This window comes from Oncorhynchus mykiss, chromosome 20 (genome assembly GCF_013265735.2).
Source record: "Oncorhynchus mykiss isolate Arlee chromosome 20, USDA_OmykA_1.1, whole genome shotgun sequence".
NCBI lineage: Eukaryota > Metazoa > Chordata > Actinopteri > Salmoniformes > Salmonidae > Oncorhynchus > Oncorhynchus mykiss.
Window position 1 is genome coordinate 31,875,504 of NC_048584.1, and position 16,098 is coordinate 31,891,601.

At 41.1% G+C, this 16,098-nt stretch overlaps 1 protein-coding gene across 2 annotated transcripts in view; it reads left to right on the forward strand.

Moving 5' to 3' along the window:
• The window catches only part of wdr27 (WD repeat domain 27), a 155,315-nt gene that overhangs the window by 52,744 nt on the left and 86,473 nt on the right, over nucleotides 1–16,098 (forward strand). For both annotated transcript variants that reach the window (XM_036956188.1, XM_036956187.1), the window contains exon 22: nucleotides 5,664–5,761. In XM_036956188.1, coding sequence (XP_036812083.1) covers nucleotides 5,664–5,761 — 98 coding nt within the window. The remainder of the gene's footprint in view (nucleotides 1–5,663; nucleotides 5,762–16,098) is intronic.

Here is a 16,098-nt window from a genome sequence, read left to right on the forward strand (position 1 = left end):
CTGGAAAGACTGTGTACCTAACGTACACGCACAAACACACACACACACACAATCACACACACACACACACACACACACACACACACACACACACACACACACACACACACACACACACACACACACACACACACACACCAGAACACACAAATACACACACACACTGGTAATGCGCGGATTGACTCATAACGCACAGTCCCAGCCATTATATCTGAGGGGTTGGGTTTAGTGGCATTAAATATTGTATGGATGAAGGGCGGGTGGTTGGGTTGAATAAAGAGAAAACAATACCTTAAAAAATCCATAAATGTGTCATTCTTGTGCAATTTATATCTATAGGCTACATTGACAATTTTTCTTTCATTATTTTAATGCTTTATTGCATTAGTGTGTGAGCCTAAGCTTCAGGGCCTAACTGGACGTGGGCCAAATAGCCTACACTCCAATCACCAAATACTTTTGGGAACAGGCAGAAAATGTTAACGCCGATCCACGGAGTTAAAAAGGACAATGTCAGAGTTGAATTCAGTAAGAGAAAAGCTGTGAAATGGGACAGTTGAAATAAAAGTGAAGGGAGGTCCAGAAAAGTCATGTTTGGGAAAGACTTGGTCAAGTGTTAAAGAGGATGATAGCAGTGCCGGTTGTGATGAGTATGAGGGGCTGTACAAATTCCACAGTCACAAGACGGGGACTTCAAATAGGCCTATAGCACGTCAAGGGAACTGTAGCCTACTGTTCAGATGGGTTACATGGGAAATGAAATCTGGACACTGACTGTCGGTCTATAACGTCTCACAAAGCAGTAAAATGATACACCAAATGTTGGCAAAATTTTTACTCAGGAACAGGAGTGGAGAAATATGATTTATTTATTTCAGCATCTTGAGAAAATGCAAATAAAAAGTTAGAGACCGTCTGTAGAGGTGCTGTCTTTATCAGCATCATAAAAGCTGATAGTATTTCAACCACAAAATATGCACCCAAGCTGCACTGAAATCTTATCAGAAACATGTTTGGTCGTTTTCACAGCTTTCTATTTCCTTACAACCAGTCAAACTGTCATTTGGACATTTTGCACAGAAAATCATTCCTGTTTTTTTTTGGTCATTGCATTTTCTTCCCGGTTCCTAAATGTCTTTGCTCAGCAAAAGAGGCAGAGATGACAGAGAACTTTACCGATGTGAACCAAGTTGAATAATTATTTCTGTCGATTTATGACATTCTGGTGAGCAAGGGTTAATTTAGTCTTCTAGGGCAACATAATGACAGAAGAGAAGCTGCATGTATCTAATTATAGACCAGTTGACTAACAAATAGGCAACGAAATGTTGGAAATTATAAGCAGAAATAAATCTAAATCAGGCAAAAACAATCCTGTACCCCCTGTAAAAAAAAAATTTCCACTATTTTCTATATTAGCGAGACAGGGCCAGGTGAGGGCCTCAGATTTACACTCATTGTCGGGCGGTTGTTGATGGGTTATTGGTAATTCCGGGCGAGTGCGGGTGAACAAAAAGCTGACACACACACACACACACACACACACACACACACACAACATAGATAACATCCCCCCTCTCCTCACCTAATTTCCTCCCCTCACTTTCTCCGACATTATCCCTGGTATGGCTTGGGTTCTTGCACCAAGCAACATTTTTTAAATAAAGGTAAATCAATGTAAATAAATCTGTTTTATAAGATGTGTTGCTTACCCCCCCAAAAGTATTGAAGAGTTCAACGTAGAGGGATGTGTGTGTGCACCATATCTCTCTATATTAACTGGACATGTGGCTCAGACATTGTGAACAGCTTCTCCAGCCCTGCTTGAACTTTCCATCTTTTCCTTTCTCTCTGCAAAGATCACCTGGAAATCATCAGAGCCGAGGCACTTCTCGGAAACTACAACTTGAAATGCCCTCTCAGACTCACTTTCCCACACACTTACTGGAAACCTAACCTAAACAAAACAAACCTCCTCTCCTTCATTATGTGCATCATCAAAGAATCTGGTGTAAAAGTCATAAATTGACCCCATGAATATCCCTAAAGGGCAAGATGATAAAATGTCTGTTTGTTTTAGTGAGTGAAGAAACAGCCTCAGTCCAAGGCTGTGTCCAAAATGACACCATATCCCTTATATAGTACACTACTCTTGATCAGCTCTGGTCAAAAGTAGTGCACTATATACGGAATAGAGTGCCATTTGGGGGACAGACCAAGTCTCTTATCCCATCTTGATGGGTTGTGTGGTGGTGGGGGAAGATGAAAAGAATGACACATTTGTTTCCATTCCAGCATTCAGCATAGTAATGCAGCTATAGGCTCTCAGCACCCTATTCAGGTGTTACCTCTACTCTGTCTCCACCTGACTCTACTCTGTCTCCACCTGACTCTACTGTCTCTCTCTGACTCTACTCTGTCTCTCTCTGACTCTACTCTGTCTCCATCTGACTCTACTCTGTCTCCATCTGACTCTACTCGGTCTCCATCTGACTCTACTGTCTCCACCTGACTCTACTCTGTCTCCACCTGACTCTACTCTGTCTCCACCTGACTCTACTCTGCCTCCACCTGACTCTACTCTGCCTCCACCTGAATCTACTCTGCCTCCACTTGACTCTACTCTGCCTCCACCTGACTCTACTCTGTCTCCACCTGACTCTACTCTGTCTCCACCTGACTCTACTCTGTCTCTCTCTGACTCTACTCTGTCTCCACCTGACTCTACTCTCTCTCTCTGACTCTACTCTGTCTCTCTCTGACTCTACTATGTCTCTCTCTGACTCTACTCTGTCTCCATCTGACTCTACTCTGTCTCCATCTGACTCTACTCTGTCTCCATCTGACTCTACTCTGTCTCTCTCTGACTCTACTCTGTCTCTCTCTGACTCTACTCTGTCTCTCTCTGACTCTACTCTGACTCTTTTACATTCAGGGGTTACCTCTACTCTGTCTCTCTCTGACTCTACTCTGTCTCTCTCTGACTCTACTCTGTCTCTCTCTGACTCTACTCTGACTCTTTTACATTCAGGGGTTACCTCTACTCTGTCTCTCTGACTCTTTTACATTCAGGGGTTACCTCTACTCTCTCTCTCTGACTCTTTTACATTCAGGGGTTACCTCTACTCTGTCTCTCTGACTCTTTTACATTCAGGGGTTACCTCTACTCTCTCTCTGACTCTTTTACATTCAGGGGTTACCTCTACTCTCTCTCTGACTCATTACATGCAGGGGTTACCTCTACTCTCTCTCTGACTCTTTTACATTCAGGGGTTACCTCTACTCTCTCTCTCTGACTCTTTTACATTCAGGGGTTACCTCTACTCTCTCTCTCTTACTCTTTTACATTCAGGGGTTACCTCTACTCTCTCTCTCTGACTCTTTTACATTCAGGGGTTACCTCTACTCTCTCTCTCTGACTCTTTTACATTCAGGGGTTACCTCTACTCTCTCTCTCTGACTCTTTTACATTCAGGGGTTACCTCTACTATGTCTCTCTCTGACTCTGTCTCTCTCTAACTCTTTAACATTTAGGGGTTACCTCTACTCTGTCTCTCTGTCTCTCTCTGACTCTAACGTTCAGGGGTTACATCTTCTCTCTCTCTCTGACTCTTCTCTGTCTCTCTGCCTCTAACCTTCAGGGGTTACTTCTACTCTCTCTCTCTGATTTTACTCTTGCCTCTCTCTGACTCTACTCTGTCTCTCCCTGACTCTTTAACATTTAGGGTTACCTCTACGCTGTCTCCATCTGACTCTACTCTCTCTCTCTCTCTCTCTGACTCTTTAACATTCAGGGGTTATCTCTCTTCTGTATCCCTCTGACTCTACTTTGTCTCTCTCTGACTCTACTCTGTCTCTCTCTCTCTTTCTGACTCTTGAACATTCAGGGGTTACCTCTGCTCTCTCTCTCTCTCTCTCTCTCTCTCCCTGACTCTCTCACATTCAGGGATTTTCTCTGCTGGCTGTCTCTCTGACTCTTTAGCATTCAGGGGTTACCTCTACTCTCTCTCTCTCTGACTCTTTAACTTTCAGGGGTTATCTCTCCCTTCTCTCCCTGACTCTCTCGCATTCAGGGGTTATCTACTGTCTCTCTCGGTTTCTCACATTCAGGGATTATCTCTACTGTCTCTCGGATTCTCTCACATTCAGGGGTTATCTACTGTGTCTCTCGGATTCTCTCACATTCAGGGGTTATCTCTACTGTCTCTCGGATTCTCTCACATTCAGGGGTTATCTACTGTCTCTCTCGGACTCTCTCACATTCAGGCGTTATCTACTGTCTCTCTCGGACTCTCTCACATTCAGGGGTTATCTACTGTCACTCTCGGACTCTCTCATATTCAGGGGTTATCTACTGTGTCTCTCGGACTCTCTCACATTCAGGGGTTATCTCTACTGACTCTTTCGGACTCTCACATTCAAGGATTTTCTCTGCTGTCTCTCTATGACTCTTTAACATCTTGGGGTCACCTCTACTCTCTCTCTCTCTCTCTGATTCTTTAACATTCAGGGGTTATCTCTGCTCTGTCTCTCTCTGACTCTCTCACATTCAGGGATTATCTCTACTGTCTTTCTCTGACTCTCTCACATTCAGGGATTATCTCTACTGTCTATCTCTGACTCTCACATTCAGGGATTATCTCTACTGTCTTTCTCTGACTCTCACATTCAGGGATTATCTCTACTGTCTTTCTCTGACTCTCACATTCAGGGATTATCTCTACTGTCTTTCTCTGACTCTCACATTCAGGGATTATCTCTACTGTCTCTCTCTGACACTCTCACATTCAGGGATTATCTCTACTGTCTTTCTCTGACTCTCACATTCAGGGATTATCTCTACTGTCTTTCTCTGACTCTCTCACATTCAGGGATTATCTCTACTGTCTTTCTCTGACCTTCTCACATTCAGGGGTTATCTCTGCTCTGTCTCTCTCTGACTCTCTCACATTCAGGGGTTATCTCTGCTCTCTCTCTCTGACTCTCTCACATTCACACATTCAGGGATTATCTCTGCTGTCTTTCTCTGACTCTCTCACATTCAGGGATTATCTCTGCTCTGTCTCTCTCTGACTCTCTCACATTCAGGGGTTGTCTCTGCTCTGTCTCTCTCTGACTCTCTCACATTCAGGGATTATCTCTACTGTCTTTCTCTGACACTCTCACATTCAGGGATTATCTATACTGTCTATCTCTGACTCTCTCAATTCAGGTGTTATGTCTACTCTGCCTCTCTGACTTTCTCACATTCAGGGGTGGTAAATTACCCAGCGATAATTCTGTGCAGTTTTATGTATATGAATTATGAATAATGTATTTTAGAACTGTTTTTTCAGAAGGACACACCATAGCAAAACATTTAGTGTTTCACACTGTTTAAAACGTGTTCTTTATTCTTAACTTGACATAGAATTATTTGATATGAACCACATTTAATTTAACATTAAAGATGAAATCCGCAGTAGGGGGAAACAGAAGCACTGGCTGCCCCATCACCACTGTTTTTGTTGCCGAGCAGGGGAAGTGTCATGCAGCATGTTAAAAAATAAAGAAGTGCAGTCTATATTGTGCTCTTCTATCGTGCGTACAATGTTGTTCTTCAACAGATGTGTCACCATTAAGGATTCCAGTCTTAATATCTTATTTATTTGTTTATCCTCTAGGGCTCTATGTTCAGTAGCCAGACTCCAGACTCCTACAACCTCTTCCTGACCAGCGCAGTGACCGACGGAGTTAAACTGTGGGACCTGAGGACACTCAGGTTGGTTGGTCAAACTCTACTGGTTCTAACTCCGGCACTCTGTTCATAACCACTGTTACCCTATCCTCCTCTACTGAGTCTCACTGTGGCAGCATTCACTCTCTACCACTCTCATCCTCAACTGACTCTAAACCACAACTGAGTCTCACTCTGGCAGCATTCACTCTCTACCACTCTCATCCTCAACTGACTCATCCTCAACTGACTCTAAACCACAACTGAGTCTCACTCTGGCAGCATTCACTCTCTACCACTCTCATCCTCAACTGACTCTAAGCCACAACTGAGTCTCACTCTGGCAGCATTCACTCTCTACCACTCTCATCCTCAACTGACTCTAAACCACAACTGAGTCTCACTCTGGCAGCATTCACTCTCTACCACTCTCACCCTCAACTGACTCTAAACCACAACTGAGTCTCACTCTGGCAGCATTCACTCTCTACCACTCTCATCCTCAACTGACTCTAAACCACAACTGAGTCTCACTCTGGCAGCATTCACTCTCTACCACGCTCATCCTCAACTGACTCTAAACCACAACTGAGTCTCACTCTGGCAGCATTCACTCTCTACCACTCTCACCCTCGACTGACTCTAAACCACAACTGAGTCTCACTCTGGCAGCATTCACTCTCTACCACTCTCATCCTCAACTGACTCTAAACCACAACTGACTCTAAACCACAACTGACTCTAAACCACAACTGACTCTAAACCACAACTGACTCTAAACCACAACTGAGTCTCACTCTGGCACTCCGCACCATGATTGCCCTATTTCTCATGCAGTTGGAATCACTAATCCTTTTCACTCACACACACTTGATTTTTCACATTTTTGAGACTTTGATTACTGATTAACTGCACATTGACAGACCAAGAACTTCAAACCAACTGCCATCCGGAACCATTCAAAATCTGCGGGCTATATAAAATAAGTACTTTTAAATATTTGATAGCTAAAGCAGGAATTGACTCCACATGTGGTTTAAAAGCATTTTATTTCTTTCCATTTCCTCTTGCTACAGGGAACCTGAAACATGTCCTCCACTGAGAGCTGGTTAGACTTTTCACACTTTCAGAGAAAGAGAGAGAGAGAGAGATATTTGGCAGCTTTTTTCCTCCCTGCTCTTGCAAAAAAAACAAAACAAAAAAAACATTTTCCTATCTCATGCAGTTTCAGTGTGGTGGAAGAAGCTTTGGGGGATAGTTGCAAAGGCACAAGTTGCTTATTGCTTGCTTTTGGCTAAATTGATAACAGCGTGGCACTTTCAATGCCAAGATTGTGGGTTCAATTCCTGCACGCATCACATACAAAAAAAAATGACAATATGTACTGTAAGTCTATTTGGAGAAAAGGGCTGTATAGTTGTTAAACACAGGTCTGAACTAAGTGCTGTGTAGTTGTTAAACACAGATCTGAACTAAGGGCTGTATAGTTGTTAAACACAGGTCTGAACTAAGTGCTGTGTAGTTGTTAAACCCAGATCTGAACTAAGTGCTGTATAGTTGTTAAACACAGGTCTGAACTAAGTGCTGTGTAGTTGTTAAACACAGGTCTGAACTAAGTGCTGTATAGTTGTTAAACACAGGTCTGAACTAAGGGCTGTATAGTTGTTAAACACAGGTCTGAGATAAGTGCTGTGTAGTTGTTAAACACAGGTCTGAACTAAGGGCTGTATAGTTGTTAAACACAGGTCTGAACTAAGTGCTGTATAGTTGTTAAACACAGGTCTGAACTAAGTGCTGTATAGTTGTTAAACACAGGTCTGAACTAAGGGCTGTATAGTTGTTAAACACAGATCTGAACTAAGGGCTGTGTAGTTGTTAAACACAGGTCTGAACTAAGTACTGTATAGTTGTTAAACACAGATCTGAACTAAGGGCTGTGTAGTTGTTAAACACAGATCTGAACTAAGTGCTGTATAGTTGTTAAACACAGGTCTGAACTAAGTGCTGTGTAGTTGTTAAACACAGATCTGAACTAAGGGCTGTATAGTTGTTAAACACAGGTCTGAACTAAGTGCTGTGTAGTTGTTAAACCCAGATCTGAACTAAGTGCTGTATAGTTGTTAAACACAGGTCTGAACTAAGTGCTGTGTAGTTGTTAAACACAGGTCTGAACTAAGTGCTGTATAGTTGTTAAACACAGGTCTGAACTAAGGGCTGTATAGTTGTTAAACACAGGTCTGAGATAAGTGCTGTGTAGTTGTTAAACACAGGTCTGAGATAAGTGCTGTGTAGTTGTTAAACACAGGTCTGAGATAAGTGCTGTATAGTTGTTAAACACAGATCTGAACTAAGGGCTGTGTAGTTGTTAAACACAGGTCTGAACTAAGTACTGTATAGTTGTTAAACACAGATCTGAACTAAGTACTGTATAGTTGTTAAACACAGATCTGAACTAAGTGCTGTATAGTTGTTAAACACAGGTCTGAACTAAGTACTGTATAGTTGTTAAACACAGGTCTGAACTAAGTACTGTATAGTTGTTAAACACAGGTCTGAGATAAGTACTGTATAGTTGTTAAACACAGATCTGAACTAAGTGCTGTATAGTTGTTAAACACAGATCTGAACTAAGTACTGTATAGTTGTTAAACACAGGTCTGAACTAAGTGCTGTGTAGTTGTTAAACACAGATCTGAACTAAGTACTGTATAGTTGTTAAACACAGGTCTGAACTAAGTGCTGTGTAGTTGTTAAACACAGATCTGAACTAAGGGCTGTATAGTTGTTAAACACAGGTCTGAACTAAGTGCTGTATAGTTGTTAAACACAGATCTGAACTAAGTGCTGTATAGTTGTTAAACACAGATCTGAACTAAGTACTGTATAGTTGTTAAACACAGGTCTGAACTAAGTGCTGTATAGTTGTTAAACACAGGTCTGAGATAAGTACTGTATAGTTGTTAAACACAGGTCTGAGATAAGTACTGTATAGTTGTTAAACACAGATCTGAACTAAGGGCTGTATAGTTGTTAAACACAGATCTGAACTAAGTACTGTATAGTTGTTAAACACAGATCTGAACTAAGTACTGTATAGTTGTTAAACACAGGTCTGAGATAAGTACTGTATAGTTGTTAAACACAGATCTGAACTAAGTGCTGTGTAGTTGTTAAACACAGGTCTGAACTACGTGCTGTATAGTTGTTAAACACAGGTCTGAGATAAGTACTGTATAGTTGTTAAACACAGATCTGAACTAAGTACTGTGTAGTTGTTAAACACAGGTCTGAGATAAGTACTGTATAGTTGTTAAACACAGATCTGAACTAAGTGCTGTGTAGTTGTTAAACACAGGTCTGAACTACGTGCTGTATAGTTGTTAAACACAGATCTGAACTACGTGCTGTATAGTTGTTAAACACAGATCTGAACTAAGTACTGTGTAGTTGTTAAACACAGGTCTGAACTAAGTACTGTATAGTTGTTAAACACAGGTCTGAACTAAGTGCTGTATAGTTGTTAAACACAGGTCTGAACTAAGTACTGTATAGTTGTTAAACACAGATCTGAACTAAGTGCTGTATAGTTGTTAAACACAGATCTGAACTAAGTACTGTATAGTTGTTAAACACAGGTCTGAACTAAGTGCTGTGTAGTTGTTAAACACAGGTCTGAACTACGTGCTGTATAGTTGTTAAACACAGGTCTGAACTACGTGCTGTGTAGTTGTTAAACACAGGTCTGAACTACGTGCTGTGTAGTTGTTAAACACAGGTCTGAACTACGTGCTGTATAGTTGTTAAACACAGGTCTGAACTACGTGCTGTGTAGTTGCTAAACTAAATTCTGAACTAAGTGCTGTGTAGTTGTTAAACCCAGGTCTGAGCAACCGTAAAATCTGAGCTCTTCTCCACTTACCAGCACTCCATTGTCTTTGCCCCATGATGTAACCAAGCTGGTCCGGGTTTGTTTTAGCTGTCTTGCCAACTCCTATGGTCACTGTCAACAAGACAGCACAAACAGATCTGGGACCGGTCTATATTTGAACTACAGGACATCTGAAAACAATCAATATCCCAAATAGTTTGGCTTATGCATTGTTAAGGATGAGTCTTAAAGTATTAGCACTAATTCAATGTAAATCATGACAAAGCTTTTGGCTGAGTGCCAGCTGGCCTCGATGTTAATAATGTATTTTACCCTCGCATATTCAAAGTATTGCTCGATTTCATTAAATATTCTATGACACGAGAATTTTAACAAAAATATCAGACAGAAATGTTTAGCTGCCCCTTTAAGGTTACCTTGGTAACAGGGCCACTCGAGTCATCAAGTGTGCCTGTGAGGATATCACTAGCAGAGGCCAACGGTGTTTCTTTTTGCTGCAGTGGGAGCAAACTCAAACAATGAAAAGCAACCTAGTTTGTGAACAAAACAATGTAAATAGCTAAGAAACACAAGGACAAAGTCTCACTTTAGTAGACTTTCGATTAAATTAGACCAACTTTTATGCCTGTGCCCATTGCTTATAAAAACAAATATAGCAGGACTCATAGCCCCCCAGACAGGCAGTGTTGCTGAGGTGGGATAGCTATAACATTAGGATTCATATTTCTTTGTTCGTTACCAGATAAGAAACAAAATGGCAGAAATACTTTGAAAACAGCTACTGGAGTATTTATTTTGCTATAAATCACAACTCGTGCTTGTTCCCATACTTGACTATCTTTATTAAATGCTCACACCTTAGAGCCCTGAGTGTTACCACGCGCCAACGTGGCTGGTGAACTAGACATTCTTTCCCGCCAATGCCAAAATCGATCCGCATTTGGCAGGTGGCGGGTGTTAATTTTAGGCCCTGTTAACGATTACAAGCATACTCATAACATGATGCAGGCACCGCTATGCTTGAAAATATGGAGAGTGGTACTCAGTAATGTGTTGCATTGGATTTCACCCAGACAAAACACTTTGTATTCAGGACCAAAAAAATGTATTGCCTTGCCACATTTTTTGCAGTATTACTTTAGTTCCTTGTAGCAAACAGGTGATGCATGTTTGGGAATATATTTATTCTGTACAGGGTTCCTTTTCACTCTGTCCACCATCTCTGCAGCATTCCACCAATACGGCCTTTATGGTAAAGTGTCCAGACGGAAGCCAGTGGAGTAACTACAATGTTGTTTTCTCCTATCACAGCCATTAAACTCTGTAACTGTTTTAAAGTCACCATTGGCCTCATTGTGATATCCCTGAGCTGTTTCCTTCCTCTCTGGCAACTGAGTTAGGAAAGACACCTGTGTCTTTGTAGGGACTAGGTGAATTGATACACCATCCAAAGTGTAGTTAATAACTACTCCATGCTCAAAGGGATATTCAATATCTGCTTAATTTTTTTTTTTTTACCCATCTACCAATAGGTGCCATTCTTTGCAAGGCATTAGAAAACCTCCCTGGTCTTTGTGGTTGAATCTGTGTTTGAATTTCACTGCTAGACAGAGGGACCTTACAGATAATTTTAAGCGTGGAGTAGAGAGATGAAGTACTCATTAAAAAATCACGTTAAAAACTATTGCACACCGAGTGGGTCCTTGCAACTTATAATGTGACTTGTTAAGCACATTTTTACTCCTGAACTTATTTAGGCGTGGCATAACAAAGGGGTTGAATTTATTTACTCGACATTTCAGCTTTTCATTTTTAATTAATTTGTAAAAATGTCAAAAAACGTATGTAGGCCAATGACAAAAAAATCTATATTTGATTAGAACAATTTGGAAAAAGTTACAGGGTGTGAATACTGGAGGCACTGTAAATGCTTTTTTTGTGCATTTGAGTATTTTCATTCGGATAGTATTCAGACCCCTTGACTTTTTCCACATTTCGATACGTTACAGCCTTATTCAAAAATTTATTAAATACAAAATGTTCCTCATCAATCTACACACAATACCCATAATGACAAAGCGAAAACAGGTTTTTAGAAATGTTTGCAAATGTATTAAAAATCAAAAATAGAAATACATTATTTACATAAATATACAGACCCTTTGCTATGAGACTCAAAATTGAGGTCAGGTGCATCCTGTTTCCATTGATCATCATAGAGATGTTTCTACATGGTGATTAGAGTCCACCTGTGGTAAATACAATTGATTGGACATGATTTGGAAAGGCACACAGCTGTCTATATAAGGTCCCACAGTTGACAGTGAATGTCAGAGCAAAAATCAGGCCATGAGGTTGAAGGAATTGTCTGTAGAGCTCCAAGACACGATTGAATCGAGGGTACCAAAAAATAAACACAGTGGCCTCCATCATTCTTAAATGGAAGATGTTTGGAACCACCAAGACTCTTCCTAGAGCTAGCCTCCATCATTCTTAAATGGAAGATGTTAGGAACCACCAAGACTCTTCCTAGAGCTGGCCTCCATCATTCTTAATTGGAAGATGTTTGGAACCACCAAGACTCTTCCTAGAGCTGGCCACCCGGCCAAACTGAGCAGTCGGGGGAGAAGGGCCTTGGTCAGGGAGGTGACCAAGAACCTGATGGTCACTCTGGCAGAGCTTCAAAGTTCCTCTGTGGAGATTGGAGAACCTTCCAGAAGGACAACCATCTCTGCAGCACTCCACCAATCAGGCCTTTATGGTAGAGTGGCCAGACGGAAGCCATTCTTCAGTAAAAGGCACATGAGAGCCCACTTGGAGTTTGCCAAAAGGCACCTTAAGACTCTCAGAACATGAAAAACAAGATTCTCTGGTCTGATGAAACCAAGATTGAACTCTTTGGCCTGAATGCCAAACGTCACATTTGGAGGAAACCTGGCACCATACCTATGGTGAAGCATGATGGTGTTCGCATCATGGGAATTTTTTTCAGCTGTAGTTACTGGGAGACTAGTCAGGGTCGAGGGAAAGATGAACAGAGCAAAGTACAGAGAGATTATTGATGAAAACCTGCTTCAGAGTGCTCAGGACCTCAGACTGGGGCGAAGGTACACCTTCCAACAGGACAACGACCCTAAGCACACAGCCAAGACAACGCAGGAGTGACTTCGGGATAAGTCTCTCAATGTCCTTGAGTGGCCCAGCCAGAGCCCGGACTTGTACCTGATCGAGCATCTCTGGAGAGACCTAAAAATAGCTGTGCAGCGACACTCCCCATCCAACCTGACAGAGCTTGAGAGGATCTGCAGAGAAGAATGGGAGAAACTCCCCAAATACAGGTGTGCCAAGCTTTTAGCGTGATACCCAAGAAGACTCGAGGCTGCAATCGCTGTCAAATGTACTTCAGCAAAGTACTGAGTAAAGGGTCTGTTTAATTACGTAAATGTGATATTTCATTTTTTTAATTTTTGGGGTAAAAAATGTTACGTCTGTTTTTGCTTTGTCATTATGGGGTATTGTGTGTAGATTGATGAGGGGGAAAAAAACAGTTTAATCAATTTTAGAATAAGACTGTAACGTAACAGAATGTGGAAAAAGTCAAGGGGTCTGAGTACTTTCTGAATGCACTGTCTGAGTATTTGAATGGTAATTTGTAATAAGCAAATAGTTGATCAAATTGTATTTGAAAGTAAAATATTTATTTAAAATACTATTTTGGAATAACTGAGTTCAGTACGTGGTAAATTTGCGTCAGAGTTTTTGAGTATTTTGAAATACTTTCCAAGTGTATTTCCAAATACATTCCAATATTCAACTACTTGTTTTTTCAAATAAAGGTTATCTGAATAGTTGTTTTGAAATGTATTGAAAAGTAATTCTACCCAGTACTGCCAGAGCAGGATAGGCCTCCCTTATGATTCTGGTTCATCTCAAGGTTTCTTCCTTCTAGGGACTTGTTCCTTGCCACTTTGCCCCTGCTTGCTCTTTGGGATCTTGGCCGGGTTACTATAAAGCACTTTGTGATTGATAAATTGCTTCTCTCAATGAGGATTCCATTCTCTCTTATGAAAGGACTTTCATTCTTCAACACTAAATCCTTCTCAGCAGGATCTGAATGTTTACAACCACATTTTTAGAACAGCCCATGTTTGGGATATAGGTCCCGTTTCTGTCTATTCAAATACACATACATTATAATTAAATGAATTAAATCTCTAAAATTTCAAATGTAAACATTCCAAAGAAGTTGTGGCCTGTCGTGATCTAGCTGTTTAAGCCGCTACCTCTGGAGCGCATGTACGATGTACCTCTGCTAGCATGGGTTCAAATTTGACCCATTGCTTTTTCAGCACTCTCTCCTACCTTTCTCATCTGTCGCTCTCTATTCAATAAACATACAAAATATTTTTAAAATGTATAATTCCAAAGTTGATTAGTGTGGTATCTCCTTGACAAATGAATTTGAACTACATTTTGTACATTTTGTTTTCCACCCTGTCCACCCTGTTTATAGATATCCACAACCTGCATGTATGCAGGTTATTGAGAGGTAGGTCTAGGCTAGAGTCATTGGCTCTGAGTAAGCCTATCCTATGTGGCTATCAATGCCAATTGATTTCGAACTCCACTTTGCTTTGGAATTTGAACACATTCTGTGTCTCATTCTTTTGCGTCTGAGCTGAGTGAGACTGTTTCCATTGCATGTGTTCTATCCAGCCCTGGGTTCAAACACTATTTGAAATGTGTTTTAAATACCCTTACCATTTAGTGCTGTCTGCCTGGAGTGCCAGGTTGGTGGGGTTTGCACTTTTGGGACTATTCTATTGGTTCCATTGCACCAGGTAAGCTCAATCCAGTTCTGGTCCTATCCAAGGCCCAGACAGTGTCTGTCAAAGCCTGATTCCGTTTAGATAAATATTTGTGCCCCGTTTCCAGGTCATGTTCTGGTCAGGGTCTTGTTCTACGGCCTGACATATAGTGGTCCAATCCTGTCTCTCTCTGTATGTGTGTGTGTGATTGTCTCTTAGAGGAAGCCAAATGGTGGATGTGATATTGAAATATGTGTGAGGGCTTCATTCATCTCCCTTGTCATTCCCTTCGGTCTTAATCCTTGACGATATTATTGTTCATTGCTCAATTTAAGAATCTGCCTGCGCAACACTGCGTCTCAGCAAATCCAAACATAGTTTACATTTACTTGGTAGCAGTGGTTGGACAAGTTAAGGATAACTTTACCTTTTTCTTTTGTGGTGTGGCCTTGATGCTATATTATAGAGGCTGCACACCCTTGCATCCTACTCATCATGATCATTGTTCCGCGACAAAGACAAATCTTTGTCTCCCTCCTCCACTCCATTTCACTTGTCATCTTCTTCTTCTTCTTCTTCCTGAAGATACGTATCAGGTTTGGGTTTGTTCTTCAAAAGTCTGGTTCCTGTCAAGATGTCTTCCTGTACTCACAACCTATCACCTGACAAACGGTTTATTGAAACAGGTCAGGATATTTGATTTACCTCTGCCCCTAAGCCTAGGGTTAAAGGTCAATGTAGAAGCATCCAAGGAATGGCTCATATTGATGATGTCAGACTATTTAATCATGCAGGTGCACACATGTGACAGGCAGCTGGTCATAACATTGGCCTGTGTCAGTTCATTAGTTATTAGTGTATATTTCCCTGAGCACTCTAATATTGTATTTATAACCAAACTGAGTTATTTTCCATTGTCTCAGGGTCTGTGTCCCAAATAACACCATATTCCAGATAGTGCACTACTTTTGACAAGGGCCCATATGGATCTGGCCAAAAGTAGTGCAGTATATAGAAGATAGGAAGCCATTTGGGACATATTCATTGCCTTGCTATGACCATGTGTTGACATCATGTACCTGAAAGGATTTGGTACCAAAACCCAAAGAGCTCGGAAAAGCTTACATTTTTTCCTCAAGCTTCATTAAAAAATAAAGTGACATCATCTCAGTGAAAAGAAAGAGAAAAGTGAAAATGAAACATTTTGGCCATCAGTCATATACCTTTTCAGACAGATGGAAGTATATTTGCTTGCGTTGTGTCCCAAATGGTGCAAAATTGCCAATAGTGCATTACTTCTGACCAGGTCCTTATTGCCCCCTTCGGCCCTGGTCAACAGTAGTGTACTGCCCTTTCAGAAAAATCACCTAATTTCACAACTCACATGAGTTGGAACACTTCACATGGGATCATATGTAGTTTCAAGTAATCAAGTGTTGCTTTACATGTCACCTGTTACCACATTAACTTCACATAAAATGGCGTGATTATATGAAAATGTGTTTTGTGTTCACATATGAAATTCATGTTGTTTTTCCATAAGGGTGAATAGGGGAAAGGGTGCCATTTGGGACGAAGCCTTGGTCTATTTGCTAAGGATTTGTTCTATATAGACATTGGCCTCATTACAAGTGACCTGTAATGTCCCAATCTCATCCAACTCTTTAAACTGCTCCCTAATGGGT